The 20,896-nt window shown below is 40.3% G+C and overlaps 1 protein-coding gene across 2 annotated transcripts; it reads left to right on the forward strand.

The window, feature by feature from the left end:
* Window positions 1–340: 340 nt before the first annotated feature.
* On the forward strand, window positions 341–20,328 carry LOC111324710 (uncharacterized). 2 transcript variants are annotated; one of them, XM_088754056.1, is made up of 28 exons: window positions 341–496; window positions 901–986; window positions 1,276–1,370; window positions 1,835–2,079; window positions 4,333–4,440; window positions 5,156–5,395; window positions 6,789–6,833; window positions 7,292–7,318; window positions 7,993–8,358; window positions 8,468–8,515; window positions 8,834–9,199; window positions 9,309–9,356; window positions 9,673–10,038; window positions 10,149–10,196; window positions 10,514–10,879; window positions 10,993–11,040; window positions 11,358–11,723; window positions 11,837–11,896; window positions 13,227–13,592; window positions 13,717–13,764; window positions 14,796–15,155; window positions 15,949–16,008; window positions 16,096–16,470; window positions 17,099–17,116; window positions 17,957–17,995; window positions 18,520–18,712; window positions 19,179–19,328; window positions 19,803–20,328. In XM_088754056.1, the coding sequence occupies exons 1-28, from the start codon at window positions 454–456 to the stop codon at window positions 20,188–20,190; spliced, it is 4,968 nt and encodes a 1,655-aa protein (XP_088610182.1). In that variant the 5' UTR covers window positions 341–453; the 3' UTR covers window positions 20,191–20,328. The 2 variants fall into 2 exon arrangements, with proteins under 2 accessions (XP_088610182.1, XP_088610188.1); XM_088754062.1 differs by lacking the exon at window positions 6,789–6,833.
* The last annotated feature ends 568 nt before the right edge of the window (window positions 20,329–20,896 follow it).

Raw genomic sequence — 20,896 nt, forward strand, 5'->3', positions numbered from 1 at the left:
GTAAAAGCTTAATTGACCCGCTGTATTTGGTCCAGCACACAGCTGTGCTAGTCGACATGTAGGTAATTTTACAAAAAATCACTCTTCGCTCCGTTTTGACGATAAACAAAAGGAAAGAAAGCTTTAAGGAATAACATTAAAAGGTTGGAAATTAAGTGTAAGTAAAAGCTTAATTGACCTGTATTTGGTCCAGCACACAGCTGTGCTAGTCGACATGTAGGTAATTTTACAAAAAGTCACTCTTCGCTCCGTTTTGACGATAAACAAAGGGTAAGGAAAGCTTTAATGAATACCATTAAAAAGAGCGAATATTTGTTCAATTTTCACTTTCTCTAGCCATGGGTGTTAAGTCTGATCTGTTAATGGCTCTCAATGATTAAAATTCACATTAACGGAATGAAATAAATGTTCCTGATCTAGAAAGCTTTTACATTCGTCCTTGAGCATCGCAAGATGATGTTCCTAGTTTTGCTACTGTTGGGGACGTCTGTTTCAGGTTAGGCTTATCGATCACCGTCAAGTGATTATAACTTCTTTTCATGTTAAAGATGTATGGGTAACTTTATTTCTTTGCAGTGCCTCATTTCACTGCTAAAAGTCTTCGTTTGCAAAGTTATTTTCTAGTTTCTACCTTCTCCCCCTTACCTAACGCGTTCGTTGGTACTTAAATTACTTGATAGGTATAAAATTGATGATCCCAAACGATGTAATTAGAATGATTTAATACCATTGCCTTATTTTGATCAAATTTTGTTGTTGACCTCAGTCGTTTAAGCATTCTCAGGATTACAAGAAATCTGAATCAGTGGTAGATATGAATTGGTTCTCTAGAAAAAATTCGCAGCCTTTTTCTGCATTGACATGACTGACTAAATATAATTTGTTGTCATTTCACGACAGGACAACAACCGTGTGGCTTCACGCCCATCTCTCAGTCACGTGTCATTGGAGGCCAAGATGCGAAGCCTGGAGCTTGGCCTTGGCAGGTATGACCTCTATGCCTGTGTAAATCTTCGTAAGTTGTCTGCTTCTGTTTCGAGAGATCACAAACTTCATACCACAAAATATTGAGACTGTTATGAAAGTAACTTCAGTTAGGAGTTACATCGGATAAATTAAGACAGGATGTGCTTTGTATTACTGACACTTTTGAACGTTTCTTGTTGAATTTTCATCATGCTTTTCTTATCAAGCTTGTAGACAAGGTTCGGTGAAGTCCGTTCAACTGCACGTCAAATTTAACCTTAATTATTTTAATTTTGTTTCGCCATTTAGATCGCGTTACAACGATATAACCGTTTTATTTGTGGAGGATCGCTCATTTCTGCCAATTGGGTAGTTACCGCTGCCCATTGTGTAGCAGGCAGCTCGTAAGTATTGGCTTTTTGGCGCATGACTAACGTTTCACTTCTGTGTTACCAAATAAAGACCCAAAATCGTCCAACCAAATGAATTACGGACTCAACAATCGACTGACTACTAGCGTCGACCGATCAGCTGAGGTAACTGGAATAACCTACCAAATACAACTGACTGGCCATCGAATAAACCAAAACAAACAGTTACCATCCGAACAGACGAACGACCGACCGACGAATTAACAACCAATGATTTAGCAACTGATTGACCGAATAAACACGTGCAAGCAAGTAAATAAACTTCCGGTGCATAATTCACATCCAATCCTATAGTTATACTTCTTCATGGAAAAAAAAAAATTCTTTACCCAATAATTGCAGATTTAAGAGTCCGAAATCTTGACCATTGTTGGTCGTTTTCAAGCATGTTACAATTAAGGATGAACCAACTCTTACCTTGTATTGTTTATTTGTAGAAATCCTGCCAATTACAGAATAGTCGTTGGTGATCACAACCGAAATGCTAACGAGGGAACGGAAGAGTCGGTTGGCGCCAAGCAAATCATTTCTCACCCTGAATACAATCGACCTGGTAGACTTAACAATGACATCGCCCTGATTGAACTCGCTAGGTCTGTGAAGCTCTCTGTCAGGGTGAACCCTGTGTGCCTGCCATCTAGCGACTCAGATGTACCTACGGGATCAAGATGCTACATTACAGGTGAGATTAGTTATAAGAAATATTCTTGTTTAAAGTGCTACTGAAACGTAATTTTCATATCCGAGATTTTTGCAAAATAATAGAGTTTGAACGTTATTTGCAAACGCTGTGTACTTTTTTTGGGCCAACGCATAGCCGAAAGTACATTCTTAACCATTCGAAGTTGACCGGCTGAGATCAAAACTGGCGGCCATCTTGGCGCGGCCAAAACAGCCCTGTGACGTCACTGGTTGTGTATTCTGTGAAAGAAGGGTAAAAGCATGGAGTGTGGCTTGCATGTTGGGAGGCCGAAAAAGAGGATTTCGGGCAAAATGCCATCCTAGTCTTATTTATCGGCGGCCACATCGGCATCTTGGCTATCTGCGAGAGGTTCGCCTGGATAGGGAGCAAAATTCCCGACTGATACCGAGAACGAATCTCTACCAGTCTATTTAGTTAACTAGCAACTGACGAGATCCACAAGATTAGGATCGAAACCGCGGTATTACCTGACCATCTACAGAAAATTTCGAAAGACATTATAACGGCAGATGGGCTACTAAACGCCCCGGGCCAGAGCAATGCCATTCAGAGAATGAAGAAAACATGGAAGCCTCATACGAAACCGCCACTCAAGATGATCTACTCGGCAAGTCTGAGGATAACGAACAAATCCCTCTGTACCAAATGCCTAGCAGAACATGCCCAGAACCCCTACAATATAGGGCGAGGGCCAAAATAAGAGCAGACGAGGATTTCAAAAATGAGATAAAGCAAATCCTTAATAACGCAGAGCAAGAAACAGTAAAGGCGATCATGTGCTTCTATGAACGTGAAATCGGTCGTTTTCATACCGAAATAAAGAAAAGAAAACGAGCCAAAACGGCTGGAACACTGAACACTAAGAACTGTAGAACGATCGAATCAGCGCGCGTGGCGCTAATCTAGATAAGCTGAAAGCAATCAAGACAACTTAACGATCGAGACAGTCACAAAAATAGCTGTACATCTACAAAGGCGAACGATTCGAAAAAGACGCAATCCCTGATGTGCGTACTCAGTGCCACACATAAAGCGAATTCTCATGAAAAACTGGCATTTAATAGAAACACAACCACTACTGAGCGAACTATACAAAAACCCGCCGCTCGTATCTTACAAAAGAGGGCGGTCGCTCAAAGACATACTCGTGAGGGCTAAACTTTGAATAGGCTACTCTAAACACACGCCGGGGAGTCGTATAGGCCTGTCAACCCCATTTTACGCCACCACCTTCCTCTTCGCTACTGGAGACAACTTCGCTTCGTTCAGAAGAAGGTTCACTTGACAAAACTTCAATATCTGCCATCTCCTTCGCCCACGAATACAAACAAACAGTGAGTGAAATAAACCACGCTATCGGAGTGAACACAACCAGTGACGTCATCAATCCATTTCGCTCGGTACTAGGGCCCGGACATGGTTTTGTGTAAAATTTTTGATTTGAACGGTTAAAAAAGATATCTTTCGCTTCTTTTTGGCCAAAGCAAATTATCTGACGATGATCAGCATATTCAAAACTACAGGTTAGAGCAAATATTTCAGATACGAAAATTTCGTTTCAGTAGCACTTTAATGTTTACCACGAGAATCCCATGCAATGAAAATGCCCTGTGCATGTGTGCCTGCCATCTTACGACTAAGGTGTACCTACAGGATCAAAATGCTTCATTACAGGTGAGGATAGTCATGAGAAGCCAGCTTTTTTTTTGATATGTAGACTATGCGAATCCCATGCGATGATTGAAATGCCTTCAACTCTTTCTTTGTAAAGCAACAAATCACGAGTTACGAGGAAAGCTTTGCTGGCCCCACCACGACTTTTGAAGAGAACCATTCTTACAACCTGTGGCTAGTTAAGTAAGCTGTATATTGACTTACCTCGCCACGATGTTCTCAAAAGGGATGTATATATCTTTCAGGTGTCTTTATTAGCGAAAAGTCATCCAAGGTATCTAGTTCTGCATTATGCTATACTGAGCTTAACATTTCCGTAGGAGTTTCCGTCAGAAAGCACCGCTTAAGCGATAACAGAGGATGTTTCCTCAATTTGCAAGCATCTTTGTTTCACTATAATCGTGGTTCTCCTTATACGGCAGTTCTTTTGCTGTGCTTTTCCTTTCGTTTACCGACTTTGTAAATCAACAGATAAGAACATGTACAGTGGAGACTTCTGAAACTGTCATATAATGCTATTAACGTAAATATAATGTAATGAACATTCTACTTTGATAGGCTGGGGAAAGATTAGACATCCTGGAGCTTCTCATCCTATTTTACAGCAAGCCATGATACCGCCTATTGATCCAGCAAAGTGTCGGCAGAAGATTCAAGCAAGTGGAGGTGCATCAAAAAGTCTATATTGTGGAATTTTATAAGCATAATATTGTCAGCTCTTTGCATACTCACCCTGTCCTTAGGTTTGTCTGCAAAATTTATCCACAATATTTATCAAAACGACAAATTTTCTCGTTTGTGATCAGTGTCTAGCAATTCTGAGAAAAAGAACGAAGCAGACATTATAGACTTAATATGGCCAGCATGCTAGGACAATACGACGTGGCACATTTTCATGAATCATTTTTTTAACAAACCGAACAAGACTAAAATGTTGGATTATGGATGGATCACCGAGTCTGAGTTGTATTTTTATCGTCGTTGATTTGGATTCCTCTCTACTTTGTTCTAAAAAACATCTTAAACTTCTCTAACTCGAATCCATTGATATTTTTTTCCAAAATACAATCAGAGTAGCTCATATGAAGAAATGCTTCGCTATAACCGTACTTCCCTTCTTTATCGAACCAATTATGGCCACTGCCATAGTAAAATTCCTGAAAACATACAATCCCATAGTCCACTATTCTTTGGTGAACGCATTCAATTAATTGAGTCGACTTCTACACAAATTTGAATCCCCTCTGTCACAAAAATCAGCATTTTGAACCAACATTTTTGCGTGTTAATAAAATCTAAAGCATTTTTGAATACCCTTCAAAAGGAAAACTCGTTATTTTATATTATTCATGCCTTACAATTATGTATTTATATTTTGTAGTTTCAATACAGTTGACTCGGCAAATGTTGTGTGCCGGCGTGGAAAATTCCATTTTAAGTGGTTGCCATGGTGACAGTGGAGGCCCGTATGTCTGCTTGAATGGGGATGGGACATACACCTTGCACGGTGCAGTAAGCTGGGGTTCTTCCAGATGCGATGCTAAACAACTTTTTACTGTGTTTGCCCGGGTGACCCAGTACCGAGCTTGGATCAAACAGCACACTGGGTTAAGTGGAGGAGGTTAGACACAAATTGTATACTTTAATATCGCGATATCGTATCATTGTGGTTTAATCTTCGTGCTGAATCATAGTAATGGGGTGTTAGACAAACGATAGAATTGCAGGATTGAATAAAATCTCACATTCCAGGCGCGTAGCGTTCTCTACGCATATACGCACGTGCGTATTTGAAGTGACCAGAAAAATTTGAAAACAATGTTGTTTTTGCGCCAAGTTTGCTCAAAATAAGGGCGAGACGTTTTGTTCTTTACTTGTATCCACACAACTATTTCAAACAAGAAATAAAGAACGCAGTATTTTTCGCTCAGTTTACCTAGGTTTCTAGATCATATGTACTTGTGCGTACTCGAAAAAATGACCACGCTACGCGCCTGCATTCTGATTGGATAACGAACCAAAGTATTTAGGGTGGAATTGCGAGTTGAAAGGAGGCTTAGTGATATTGTTTTTTATATCTAGTTTCGCACTCAGGATAAAAACAAACTATGTTATTACTATTTTTTTTCTTATTTTTATTCAATTATGCAATTCACGGAAAATTAATTACCTGACGAAGGAATTTCGAGTCAAACCGACATTGCACACATCGCTTCGCTTACGCGATCAAGCAGTTTTGTCTCGCATCGTTTTGGTGTAAAGGCATGTTTGACCTTCAATTTAGACACCTTTCTCAAATTGTATGGCTTGACATGTTTGATTTGGATCAGTCAAACATCCAAATTTTCATTTTTCATGAACAAATGCTTGATCGTTTAGCGACCCTATATGTTGTTCAACAACCTTGGTTTTGGACGAAAACGTTTGATCGTACTTCATGCCGATGTGGACACTCCAGCTGATGTATTTTTAGACGAATTCGTCACCTTAGAATTAGTGACACTAGCTATAGAGGGCTGTCAAAACCTATATCGTTTTCTAAGATTCGTACTCTACTTATCATTCCTGTAGCCTTTAACCGCCGCCTGGTTAGCTCAATTGGGAGAGCGCCGGACTGCTGTGCGGGAGGTCGAGAGTTCAATACCGGCCGGACCAACACTCAGGGTCTTAAAATTAACTGAGAAGAATATGCTTCCTTTCTTTAACATCTAGAAATGGTTAGATATTCTAGTCTTCTCGGATAGGGACGAATAAATGGAGGTCCCGTCTCCTGCAGGGTTAGGGGCAGGAGACGTTAATTTCCCACGCACGAGATTACTGTGTGATGGATGTCCTCCCCTAGGGTGGGATGGGTGGGTAACAGGACCCCCGTTGATACCAGTGTTTACTACACTGAAGGGGCTATCCTGTATAAATATAGATGTCTGTCTGTCTGTCTGTCTTATCACTTGACGAGGTTGCATTGCTTATTAAAAAAAAAATCAACGGAAACTTCACAACTGTATTTTTTACAGGAGGGCCCCCACCCTCTCCCCCTATACCAACCTCGTCAGGATGCGGTAAGCTCAATATTTGCGAGTATTTGTAGCTTATGTCCTTGATCGTGAATCAGTTAGGCTAGGTTTATTGTATCATGAAGTTGAGGGCTTATTAGAGAAATATTATTTTATCTGTCAAGGGACAAGGATTTGCTGCATATTGAGGTGTAAACTAAGTATTCTCCGTTTAAAAAAATGTCCGCATATTCTTGCAAAGTTTGTCCTGCCTGTCTTCCCATCCTTCTAAAGAGGTCTATTACTATATCATTCATACCCCAGTGTGTTCGAACTAGAAATTCCTGAACGAAAGGAAAATTACGTTGAAAAACCGTGATTCTCAGCCAGAATGAAATTGGTCGTGCTCAGTCTTTCCTCCCGGGAAAAAATGCGGCAAACCTTGGGTCGCCTAAAATGAGGTTAACAAAAAAGCAATACGGAAAAACTGACTCATTCTATTTTTGATCTGTTATGGTTTTCAGGAGGTTCACCGCCACCAGTGTCTCCTGGTAAGATAAATAATTATACAAATAAAAAGGAAGATGGTCTATAAATCTCTTCACAAACTTCTCAACCTAAACCACTCACTATGAAAACCAAGGCTAACGCTATGCTAAGTTATCTCTTAACAGAAATACCATTTAGATTCGGATCTTTGAAGCTTTGTAAGATGTAATCAATTGACTTTTTGTGCCAAGGAGTCAAACGCCCACGATGTGTGCTACACACCCATTTAGCTCATTCGATTTATTGAAAAGCAATTTAAGAGAAACTGATATTTAGGCAAGAAAAAGAATGAATGTTTCACAGTTTATGGGGAAGCGCTCTAAGACGATGAAATAACGTAAAATAATTAACATTCTTCTGAAAAACATTACTGAAAGTCTAAGCAAAGATACACAAAAATCATTGATAATATGATGAATCCAATGCAAAAATACTTGAAATGAGTTCCATGCTAAGTTTGGAAAAATCAAGGAAATGAATGCATCAATATTTCGCAACTTAAAGTCGACGCGCTCTTAGGTAATAAAAATGCGACATATTATCATTCTTTGTAAAATAGACCATTACCCAGGATATAGTGAGCTCTTGAAAATTCAGCTTCGATTTTGCGTTGTGATATAGATCAACTTTATTTGTGATTTTTGTTTGTTTGTTTGATTTTTGTTTACATAACCAGAGTGTTCAGATTACCAAGTCCTCAGCGAAAGAGACCGCAACACAGCCTACAGAGGAATTACTAAATGTGACCGGCCGTTGCCCGCTGGAAAACGCTGGTATAGGTTTCAAGGAGAGGCAGGCTCACAGATGCCAACAAAGTGTGTACCTAAAAATCAATGTGGTACCCATGCCCCGGGCTGGCTGAGTGGCGCACATCCCACAGTGGGCGAGGGAGCCGTTCAACGCAGAGTGTGTTTCCATTGGTCATCCGGCTGCTGTCAGTGGTCCAGTAACATTAGGGTTCGTAACTGTGGCGGTTTCTTTGTGTACGAGTTGGTTACGACACCCACATGTAGCTTGCGATACTGTGGAGAGAAAGTTCAAGGTAAGAGTGCTTTTGCTGCGTACTTTTGACAGCGCTTTCTCTAAAAATAAATTAGAAGACTAAAAAAATGTTTAAAAGATTTCAAATTTTCTGTTAAATATTTTTTCAGGCGGTTCACCACCACCGCCAGTTACAACATCTTCTCCAGTGGCTCCCGGTAAGTTGAACAAACATGATGGATTCCCAATATTTGCCGTGACTTATTGATGTGAGTACCGTAAAAATGGCACCATCAATGCTCTCCTAGGTAAGCCTGGAGTACCACACTAATATTCAGGCAAGAAAAACAATGAATGTTCGACAGTCTAAAAGGGACCTGCTCTAGGACGATAAAAAATATAAAATTCTGATCATTCTTCATAAAAAAAAACTTTATTACCGAGGGCATAGTGAGCTCTTGAAAATTCAGGCTCCAGATTGCCTTGTCCCTTATAGTAACTTTGTTCGTCGGTTTAATTCTTGTTAACAAAACCAGAATGTTCAGGATACCAAGTTCTCAGCGAAAGAGACCGCAACACAGCCTACAGAGGAATTACTAAATGTGACCGGCCGTTGCCCGCTGGAAAACGTTGGTATAGGTTTCAAGGAGAGGCAGGCTCACAGATGCCAACAAAGTGTGTACCTAAAAATCAATGTGGTACCCATGCCCCGGGCTGGCTGAGTGGCGCACATCCCACAGTGGGCGAGGGAGCCGTTCAACGCAAAGTGTGTTTCCATTGGTCATCCAGCTGCTGTCTGTGGTCCAGTAACATTAGGGTTCGTAACTGTGGCGGTTTCTTTGTGTACGAGTTGGTTGCGACACCCGCATGTAGCTTGCGATACTGTGGAGAGAAAGTTCAAGGTAAGAGTGCTTTTGCTGCGTACTTTTGACAGCGCTTTCTCTAAAAGTAAATTAGAAGAATAAAAAAATGTTTAAAAGATTTCAAATTTTCTGTTAAATATTTTTTCAGGCGGTTCACCACCACCGCCAGTTACAACATCTTCTCCAGTGGCTCCCGGTAAGTTGAACAAACATGATGGATTCCCAATATTTGCCGTGACTTATTGATGTGAGTACCGTAAAAATGGCACCATCAATGCTCTCCTAGGTAAGCCTGGAGTACCACACTAATATTCAGGCAAGAAAAACAATGAATGTTCGACAGTCTAAAAGGGACCTGCTCTAGGACGATAAAAAATATAAAATTCTGATCATTCTTCATAAAAAAACTTTATTACCGAGGGCATAGTGAGCTCTTGAAAATTCAGGCTCCAGATTGCCTTGTCCCTTATAGTAACTGTGTTTGTCGGTTTAATTCTTGTTAACAAAACCAGAATGTTCAGGATACCAAGTTCTCAGCGAAAGAGACCGCAACACAGCCTACAGAGGAATTACTAAATGTGACCGGTCGTTGCCCGCTGGAAAACGCTGGTATAGGTTTCAAGGAGAGGCAGGCTCACAGATGCCAACAAAGTGTGTACCTAAAAATCAATGTGGTACCCATGCCCCGGGCTGGCTGAGTGGCGCACATCCCACAGTGGGCGAGGGAGCCGTTCAACGCAAAGTGTGTTTCCATTGGTCATCCGGCTGCTGTCAGTGGTCCAGTAACATTAGGGTTCGTAACTGTGGCGGTTTCTTTGTGTACGAGTTGGTTACGACACCCACATGTAGCTTGCGATACTGTGGAGAGAAAGTTCAAGGTAAGAGTGCTTTTGCTGCGTACTTTTGACAGCACTTTCTCTAAAAATAAATTAGAAGAATAAAAAAAATGTTTAAAAGATTTCAAATTTTCTGTTAAATATTTTTTCAGGCGGTTCACCACCACCGCCAGTTACAACATCTTATCCAGTGGCTCCCGGTAAGTTGAACAAACATGATGGATTCCCAATATTTGCCGTGACTTATTGATGTGAGTACCGTAAAAATGGCACCATCAATGCTCTCCTAGGTAAGCCTGGAGTACCACACTAATATTCAGGCAAGAAAAGGAATGAATGTTCGACAGTCTAAAAGGGACCTGCTCTAGGACGATAAAAAATATAAAATTCTGATCATTCTTCATAAAAAAAACTTTATTACCGAGGGCATAGTGAGCTCTTGAAAATTCAGGCTCCAGATTGCCTTGTCCCTTATAGTAACTTTGTTTGTCGGTTTAATTCTTGTTAACAAAACCAGAATGTTCAGGATACCAAGTTCTCAGCGAAAGAGACCGCAACACAGCCTACAGAGGAATTACTAAATGTGACCGGCCGTTGCCCGCTGGAAAACGCTGGTATAGGTTTCAAGGAGAGGCAGGCTCACAGATGCCAACAAAGTGTGTACCTAAAAATCAATGTGGTACCCATGCCCCGGGCTGGCTGAGTGGCGCACATCCCACAGTGGGCGAGGGAGCCGTTCAACGCAGAGTGTGTTTCCATTGGTCATCCGGCTGCTGTCAGTGGTCCAGTAACATTAGGGTTCGTAACTGTGGCGGTTTCTTTGTGTACGAGTTGGTTACGACACCCGCATGTAGCTTGCGATACTGTGGAGAGAAAGTTCAAGGTAAGAGACAGTGCTTTTGCTGCGTACTTTTGACAGCGCTTTCTCTAAAAATAAATTAGAAGAATAAAAAAATGTTTAAAAGATTTCAAATTTTCTGTTAAATATTTTTTCAGGCGGTTCACCACCACCGCCAGTTACAACATCTTCTCCAGTGGCTCCCGGTAAGTTGAACAAACATGATGGATTCCCAATATTTGCCGTGACTTATTGATGTGAGTACCGTAAAAATGGCACCATCAATGCTCTCCTAGGTAAGCCTGGAGTACCACACTAATATTCAGGCAAGAAAAACAATGAATGTTCGACAGTCTAAAAGGGACCTGCTCTAGGACGATAAAAAATATAAAATTCTGATCATTCTTCATAAAAAAAACTTTATTACCGAGGGTATAGTGAGCTCTTGAAAATTCAGGCTCCAGATTGCCTTGTCCCTTATAGTAACTTTGTTTGTCGGTTTAATTCTTGTTAACAAAACCAGAATGTTCAGGATACCAAGTTCTCAGCGAAAGAGACCGCAACACAGCCTACAGAGGAATTACTAAATGTGACCGGCCGTTGCCCGCTGGAAAACGCTGGTATAGGTTTCAAGGAGAGGCAGGCTCACAGATGCCAACAAAGTGTGTACCTAAAAATCAATGTGGTACCCATGCCCCGGGCTGGCTGAGTGGCGCACATCCCACAGTGGGCGAGGGAGCCGTTCAACGCAGAGTGTGTTTCCATTGGTCATCCGGCTGCTGTCAGTGGTCCAGTAACATTAGGGTTCGTAACTGTGGCGGTTTCTTTGTGTACGAGTTGGTTACGACACCCGCATGTAGCTTGCGATACTGTGGAGAGAAAGTTCAAGGTAAGAGACAGTGCTTTTGCTGCGTACTTTTGACAGCACTTTCTCTAAAAATAAATTAGAAGGAAAAATTAATGTTTAAAAAATTTCAAATTTTCTGTTAAATATTTTTCCAGGCGGTTCACCACCACCTCCAGTTACAACTGCACCTGCCACACCTTCTCCAGTGGCTCCCGGTAAGTGAACAATGAAAGAGTACAAGCAAGGTGGATTATAAATGTTTTCCGAAACCTATTGATGAGTACCGATCACAATAAAAACTGCGAAGACAAATGCTATCCCGAGTTAGCTTGTAAACCTAACCAGTAGTATGAAGAACCCATTTCCCTTCTCTACTTGATAATTAGAAAAAGCCATCGTCAATCAGTTACGATCACGAGAAACAGTTGATCCTAAAATGTAAGCTAAATGATTTTCTCAATGCTTTGACAGGATGTCATGTTCAGTTTCCATGCTATATTCAAATAATTTTGGTTTAATTATCGAGACGATGCCTCACCAACAACTGCAATCGAAAGCAAATAGCATAAATGACCCGAACGAATCGAACCATCTACCAACTGAAAGTTGTGGAAGAAAAAACTATATTCATGATTTACGTATGATGCACGATCCTTCGCAGTGGATAGCGCTATTTATGCAATAGCGAAAATCAGACCTGAAAAAAATCAGGCCTGTACGGGATTCGAAGCACTGACCTCTGCAATACTAGTGCAGCGCTCTACCAATTGAGCTAACAAGCCAACTGGGAGCAGTCCGTTAAGTTGATTCGTAATAAACCCGTGATGATAAATCAGATACAATGAATATATGAATTTCAGTGGTTCGAATCCCGTACAGGCCTGATTTTTTTCAGGTCTGATTTTCACTATTGCATAAATAGCGCTATCTACTGCGAAGGATCGTGCATCATACGTATTTAATACCGTAGTTCAAAATATATGAACTTTATATATTCATTGTATCTATATTCATTTAATTAGCCTCTTTTTCGGATAGGGTGCTGACAAAGTAAACTAGATCAACTATATGTTTAACTTATTCTATTACCAAATCGACTCCAATTTTCCATTCTTAGGAAATTTTTTTCATGACATGGCGAAGATTACATGTTACGTCGTTTTCATCGTCAATAATCTTATTGACGATGGTTCTCAATCAATGAGTGCACAAGACATTCTACGCTTAATGTAAAAAAGATTATCTATCGCTGAAAATTCTACGTGAAATACAGGCAACTCACTAATCAACGACAATATGATAAATGTAATGTAAAAATACCTAAGCTGAGTTCGAGGATAAATTTTAAGGAAAAATAAAACAAATGAATGTTTAACGATTCATAAGGGACGTGCTTGTAAAACTTTCATTTTTTTTTTTGTAAATACATAATAGCCGAGAGTTTAGGCTATATCTCTCGAATGAATGTTCGAAATTGCATCTTCAAATAGACTAATTTCGTTGTCTTTTTTTGTTGTTTCTATAACTTTTTGTTAACACGACCAGAGTGTTCAGGTTACCACGTCCTGAGCGAAAGTGACCGCAACAAAGGCTACAAAGGAGTTGTAAAATGTGACCGGCCGTTGCCACCTGGAAAACGCTGGTTTAGGTTTCAAGGAGCCGCAGGCTCACAGATGCCAACACAGTGTGTGCCTAGATATCAGTGTGGTACCCATGCTCCGGGCTGGCTGAGTGGCGCCCATCCCACAGTGGGCGAGGGAGCCGTTCAGCGCAAAGTGTGTTTCCATTGGTTGTCAAACTGCTGTAATTGGTCCAGTAACATTAGAGTGCGTAACTGTGGCGGTTTCTTTGTGTACGAGTTGGTTGCACCACCCGGATGCAGCATGCGATACTGTGGAGAGAATGTTCAAGGTATGAGAGTTTAAGCCTCCTTTTTTACTACACTTTTCCTTGTAAGTAAAATAGCAATACGAAAACTTTGAAAAAATCACACTATGTTTTCTTAAGGTTATGGCTCTTTTTGTTTTTCCTCCAGGAGGCACGCCACCACCTCCAAGTTCTTCGCCACCTCCAACTGTTTCTGGTGAGTCAGCCATTTAGTAGATGATTCTTTCAATTTTTCTTACCTGGTACCTGTAAAGGTATTGGTGAGGATATCGAAAACTTGGTCACAGCCTTTAAAAGGAATTGTTCGAGAGGGATGCCTGAAACATGAAAATTATTGAGAATTTGACGAGAATATTGGCAAGACTGTACACAATCGATTATGGAGTTTTATTATCCAACTACACCTAGACGAGTACAAATAATGCCATAGACGAGTACAAATATCACGCGGTATTTGTACTCGTTTATTGTAGTACCGGTTAAACAGGTTTTCTCGCATCGCGCAAGCGAAGAATTGGATTGTAGTTACGAAAAAAAAAAGGTGGCGGACAATTTGAATTATATTTCCGACGACGAATGAGTCAGAATGGCTGGCAAATATAGGTCCAAGTTCATTAGATGAATCGAACGAAGGAAAACAGCTTGACGACCAGAAAATTTCTTCATTTAAGGAAGAAAATAGAAACAGCGACACAACAATTCCGTTCCGCATCGCATCGCATACTTCTGTCACGCACTCCCCGTAAATAAATATCCGCGAAATTCGCCCGCACTGAAATAACAGTTTGGCGTGTTGGATAATAAATAACTTATTAGACGTTTTCTTGTGTAGTATCGCTGAGTATTTTTACTCGTTATTCGTATTTTGACTTGCCCTACGGGCTCGCCAAAATACGCCACAACTCGTAAAAATACTCAGCGATACAACACAAAAAAACCTCTAATAAGATATATGTATTCCGTGTGTAAAAGAACTCTTGATAGAAACTGCCGGTATGCTATTCGCAATTTGGTCTCCTGGTTATGTACGCTTTGATTTTCAAGTACTCCACCATGTTACCTTAAGAACATCTTGAGAATGTTGTCAGACTCAAAAAGCAAAAAGATAGACACTTAGCTTCTATATACCAGATGTGCTTAGATCAAGAAAAAGTGTATAGGTACAAAACATACGTATTAGACAACGTGATACGAGATATGAACTAATCACAATACCTTCCGCTCCAGTTTGTTCCAACTACAAAGTCTTGAACGAAAGCGACCGTAACACAGCTTACAAAGGGGTTACCAAATGTGACAGCTCAATTGGAAAAGGCTGGTACAGATTCATGGGAGATGCAGGCACACAGATGCCAACTAAGTGCGTTCCTAAATATCAGTGTGGTACCCATGCACCGGGCTGGCTGAGTGGCGCACATCCCACGGTGGGGGAGGGAACCGTTCAACGCAAAGTGTGTTTCCATTGGTCATCGGGCTGCTGTCAGTGGTCCAGTAATATCCAGGTTCGTAATTGCGGGGGTTTCTTTCTGTACGAGTTGAATCGGCCACCAGCCTGCAGTTTGCGATTTTGTGGAGAGAAACCTCAAGGTAGGAAATTCTTTGGAACACGAATTCTTCTTCTTGCACGCAGACAGCTCTTTGTAATTTATTATTTTGAAGCCCTCACTTTTCGGGTAAATGTCGAAAAACTTCATAAACACGTAAAAACTATACACCAAGTATTACGAGGCAAAGAAACATTTAATTTAGAGACTCAAAATAGACTGAAGAAAAATAATTGAGAAAAAGTACCAGAATATGAAATGACCTTGGGTAGGTCCCGAAAGTTAAGGAAAAGGGGACCAAAGGTTAGTTTTGAGAGCACAAACGTACTATATCTCAGCACTACAATAAAATCCTCTCTTCTGATCCAGCGGAAAAGATCAAGAATAAAGTTTCCTGACGGTTTCTTTTTAATAAATTATAAATCAAAACTGCAATCGAAAAGTTTTCGAGTCAGTGCTTGGAAATTGGATAATGCGTTGTGCTTGTTGTAAAAAGGACTAATGGTTTCATTTTCAAGTCAAGTGATACTTAAGATGTTTTTTCATGAATATGATTCATTGCTTGCAAAATTAGCTCTGGTGTCATCACCATGTATTTTGTTCCTCCAATTTTTCCATAGTTTTGAGAAATTTTCAACGAGACTTTGAGCCATCAAATTCTATTTTTTATCATATTCGTTATTAAAAGATCGGACTCACGCTTCACGTTTGGCCGGGTTTGTAAATCACACGTAGTATATTACAGACTGAAATGGACTCCACTCCATCCTATTAGCTTTATCAATGTAACTGACTAACAGTTTGAGTAAGACTCGTGTTGCTTATGGTATTTTCAGGTTGTGGTTCGTCAACGCCTCCACCTCCTCCATTGCCGACAACGCCGGTTAACGCACCAGGTAAATCAAAGAACGCAAACAATTGTAAATTTGATAAAAAAAAAAAAAAAACTAACAGCTGTGAATACTATCAATTACTCGTACTAGAATGTTCCAACTACAAAGTCCTGAATGAAAACGAACGTGCTAAAGGATATCGAGGTGGAATCGTCAAGTGTGACCGCACTGATCGCACTGGTTTTGTGAAGGCCTGGTACAGATTTGAAGGAGGTGCCGGTGACCAAATGCCTGATACCTGTGTACCAGTTAATCGTTGTGGTACGCATGCTCCAGGCTGGCTTAGTGACGGTCACCCCGCAGTGGCTGAAGGGGCTGCCTCTCGCAAAGTGTGTTTTCATTGGAGCGGAAACTGCTGTAGATGGAATATGAACGTTCGCGTCCGTAATTGCGGAAAATTCTACGTCTACGAGTTGCCACCGACACAATATTGTTCTTTGCGGTACTGTGGGAACAAGGATCAAGGTAGATAATAAATCTTTGTTTTACTTTCTTTGTTTCTAAAATTTCCAATGATTCCCTTGTAAGAGTCAGGTATGAAATCTTAGCGAACAGAGATCCTCAAGCGGGAATTCAGCTATTCATACTGTCGCCGATGATAATTTTTTGTCTTTAAAATTGGATGACATTTGTGGTCTCTTAAGAATAACTTCTTACTAACCGAGCGCGAGGGCCGTACTGAGAAATGTTGGCCAAAGTCGCGACAGTACGGACCGAGAGAAGCGAGGTTTGTCGAAAAAGGACCTCGGGCCGGCATTCCCCAGCACGGCTCGATCAAGCGAGGATGGTAAGTAGTTTATAGTATGGCACTCGGACATACAGATCATATTGTATTTGCCCCTTTTCGCGAACGAAAATACGCTGCTAATGACCATTTCGTGAAAACGATCCGATTAGGAAAATGTCGACCAAGTAAGAACCAATCAGAAAGCTTGATTTTATCTTAAGTCTATCCTACCATATGATAATTCTAATTAAATCGGCTTTATTAACTTAACACTTTCAAATATCCGATTTCACGTATAACAATGACAAGAATAACATTGGTGTAACTGTGCATTTTGACTTTGTTTTTTTGCGTTTCGTTTTTCAGGGACACCACCACCTCCAGGTCAGTATGTTGCATCAGTCTAAATTTTTATCTTTTCAAGCGGAGTCGATACCACTTTGGTGTTTTGTTCCGGTATAGCATCAGGTAGCTATTTAGATTCCGACTAGCTACCTAATTAATACAGCAAAAAGTCGGTGGAATTTCGAAGCTAGTAAATACACCTATTCCGTAAAATTGATAATACGGACGGAAAACACGAGACAGAATGTTGTCTATAACTTCGTCCTTCAAGTCTGAGCAGGCGAGCAAGCTCTTTAATGTTCTATCATGAAGATATTCGTGGGGTCCGTCCTTATTTTTTAAGGTGGGACCCTGTCTGCACATCATCACCCTCCTTGTATATCATCACCCTCTTTGTATATCATCACCCTCCTTGTATATCATCACCCTTCTTGTATATCATCACCCTCCTTGTATATCATCACCCTCCTTGTAAATCATCACCCTCCTTGTATATCATCACCCTCCTTGTATATCATCACCCTCCTTGTATATCATCACCCTCCTTGTATATCATCACCCTCCTTGTATATCATCACCCTCTCTGTGCACCTTATTATTGGACTGAAAATCATTTTAATCTAGAACATCTGAAGAATATATCTCAGATTGAGGTTTGGTAATAGATTATTTTATTCTGCCTCTTTTTTACAACGAGTAAGACGAATTTTGCAATGGTGGGCAATATGTGTGTCAAAATGCTGAGAGTAGCGATTGGTGAAAAAGTGGAGAGCAAAGCATACAGTAGAAACGTATGGCTACTCTTCATTTTACCACGTAGTCGTAACAAATCAGTGTAACTATTCATTTTGATTTTTAAATTTTCGTTTTCCTTTTCAGTAACACCACCACCCCCCACTGGTTCCCCACCCATACCAGGTCAGTATATCGCAGAAGTTTAAATTTGTTCTTTTCGAATAAGGTCAAACTTGATCTTAGATTTTGTTCCAGAACTCTTCTGATTAGGCGTAAATTACTTCCAAACTGCAACATGACTAGTGAAGCAAAAAGTCGACGACACGTCGAAGCTGATAAAGCGCTTATTATGTAAAATTGAAATGATATTACGGACAAACAACATGGGAAAAAATGCTGTCAATAATTTCATTCCTGAATAATAATAATAATAATAATAATAATTTCATTCTTGTATTGCGTGCTTTCCATGAAATGATGAATAATAGTTATTAAAAATATACTATGATAAAATTAAAGCATACAACATATGTTAAGACACTAGCAACTATCATGATAAAATTTTAATAAAAGTTAATAAAAAGCTTCCTTAAAGAGGTGCGTTTTCAGGTGGCACTTAAAAATCCCTAGATATGTAATAGAACGAATCTCACGCGGTAATGCACTCCAAAGAAGACTTACCAGCTCTCTTCTATTGTGTAATAAAGGTGCATGCGGAGTCCGTCCTCACTCCAGAATTGTAGGTGGTGTCAACGCCAAGCACGGTGATTGGCCATGGCAGGTTCAGCTGCGTACCACTGGTGGTTTCCCATACTGTGGTGGATCACTTGTCGGTCCTGAATGGATTGTTACAGCCACTCATTGCGTCCAAGGAAAATCACCCAGCTCCATTGTCATAAGGTACAGTCAAGCCTATAACACAATGTGAACTTTTGATATGTAACACGACTGAACTTCAGAATCATAAGAAGGCTTTTGACAAGGTAGCTTAAAGGTACTGATCGAATAGTTTTGTTTTACTGCTCAATATTTTCTCGGTGGCCACCGGTTGATCAACATATGGGTGAAGGAAAGTCAGCATACTGAGCTTTCCAAAAATGATAATACAAAAAGAGAAGAAAGAGCATTTAGAAAACAAAAGTGACAGGGGCAATAAAAAGCAAATCATGATAGAATAGTCATGTACATCATCCTGTGCTATTCTCTGAGCGGAGCATGATAATCAACGGGGATAAGATAGAATTTAGCAGAGTGTATATATTAGTTTCGTTACGCTAGATTTCGATTTAGAAGTTTCGTTCTCAGAGTTGAAGTTGTACTTAATGAGTAGGATGAATTTTTTTAACCTTGGTCTTTTCCTTCCTAGACTTGGCGCACACCGACGTGTCATTAATGTTGGAAGTGAGCAGGATATTCGAGTTACCAGAGTAATTACACATCCGTCATATCACAAACCGTACAGATACAGCAACGATATCGCTTTACTGAAACTGGAAAGACCAGCTCAGCTGAACAGGTATTACAAGTATTACTAATGAGAATTGGAGCAAGGAACCACAAACTAATGATGAAAATGATAACTGCACACACTTTCTGTTCAAAGGGAATCAGTTTTGTTTAGAACAGAACATTTTAAGCTTCAAACAAAAAAATCATGTCTACAAATACAATTGTTTAGGCTTTAAGCAGTTTTCTATAAATAGAATCCAGACATCGCAGATTTGTGACACAGCTACTGATTTTAGTTATTTTGAGTTTATTTATTCCATCTAACATTACAAACAAACATCTCACACATTCAAATATTCTTACCCAAACACCAAAGTGTTTTGAATAAGAGCCGTTGGTATAGAGTTCCATCGTTTGGCCGGTTTTTAACTTGACGGATATGTTTCCGATAAATGACTATTCAAAAGTTGACGTTTTTTGTAAGTGAACCACCGGCCTCATATAATTTTGATACCCTGATACTGGTCTTTTTTACCTTTAGGTATGTAAACCTGGTTTGTCTTCCCCAATCCGTTCCTGAACCAACTGACGGTACCAGATGCTGGATCACGGGCTGGGGCCGACTTGCTTCTGGGGGTGCTACGCCTGACTATCTTCAGCAAGTTCAGGTTCCAGTGGTCAGTCGTGCTCGCTGTGATAGAGCCTACCCAGGGAAGATCCATGATTCCATGATCTGCGCAGGCCTGGACCAAGGAGGAATAGACTCCTGTCAGGGGGATAGTGGTGGGCCGATGGTGTGTGAGACCGGAGGGAAGTTCTTTCTTCAAGGTGCCACCAGCTGGGGTTATGGATGTGCCAGCCCTGGAAAGTTTGGCGTCTACGCCAAAGTGAAGTACGAGTTGAACTGGCTTAATTCTAATATGTCCTAAAACTAGTACAAAAGACAACGGCTTCATGAGGGATATTTAAAGCATTAGTAATAGGGGTTAATTGTGGGGAACATTACACACACTGGAAATATCATAGATATCGTTGAATGATGGATCAATAAAAGCAATTGAGAGAAATACTGAGTATTTATTGACCGAAATACTTAACAAGTATTCCAAAAGTGCGCGTTGGATATGAAATGATAGGTAGCCAACGAGGCCCGTAGGGCCGAGATGGCTATCATCATCTCATATCCAACAAACGCGAGGGAAATAATTGTTAAATTAAGCACCCTCCTCTTCAAAATGTGGATAAACTCCGGGGCCCATCTTTATTTTGTAAGAACAAATGGAAAGTTACAATGCACAAAAACACTTTTGGTTTAATTCGTCTTCATGCGCCCCCATAGTATAATGGCTCATACACCATGAGGGCTAAGCCAATGAAAACTCTTGAATTGCACTCTCCAATGATCCAGTTTTTTAAAAAAGATAATATTCCTTTTGAGACCTTAGGTTAAAAAGCATGCTCGTAAAGAAAATTCACTAAGAAATCAAATCACCCATATCGTGATTTTTTCGCTTATAAGGTTCGCGGTAAATTGGCTGTGCACTTAAATCTCAGCGGTTAAAAAATTCAGGTCTCGTCAATCAGCACAAAGTGAGAGAACCAAGATGTCGGAGTCAGTAATTGCCGCTCCAATCA

The sequence above is a fragment of the Stylophora pistillata genome, chromosome 1 (genome assembly GCF_964205215.1).
Source record: "Stylophora pistillata chromosome 1, jaStyPist1.2, whole genome shotgun sequence".
NCBI lineage: Eukaryota > Metazoa > Cnidaria > Anthozoa > Scleractinia > Pocilloporidae > Stylophora > Stylophora pistillata.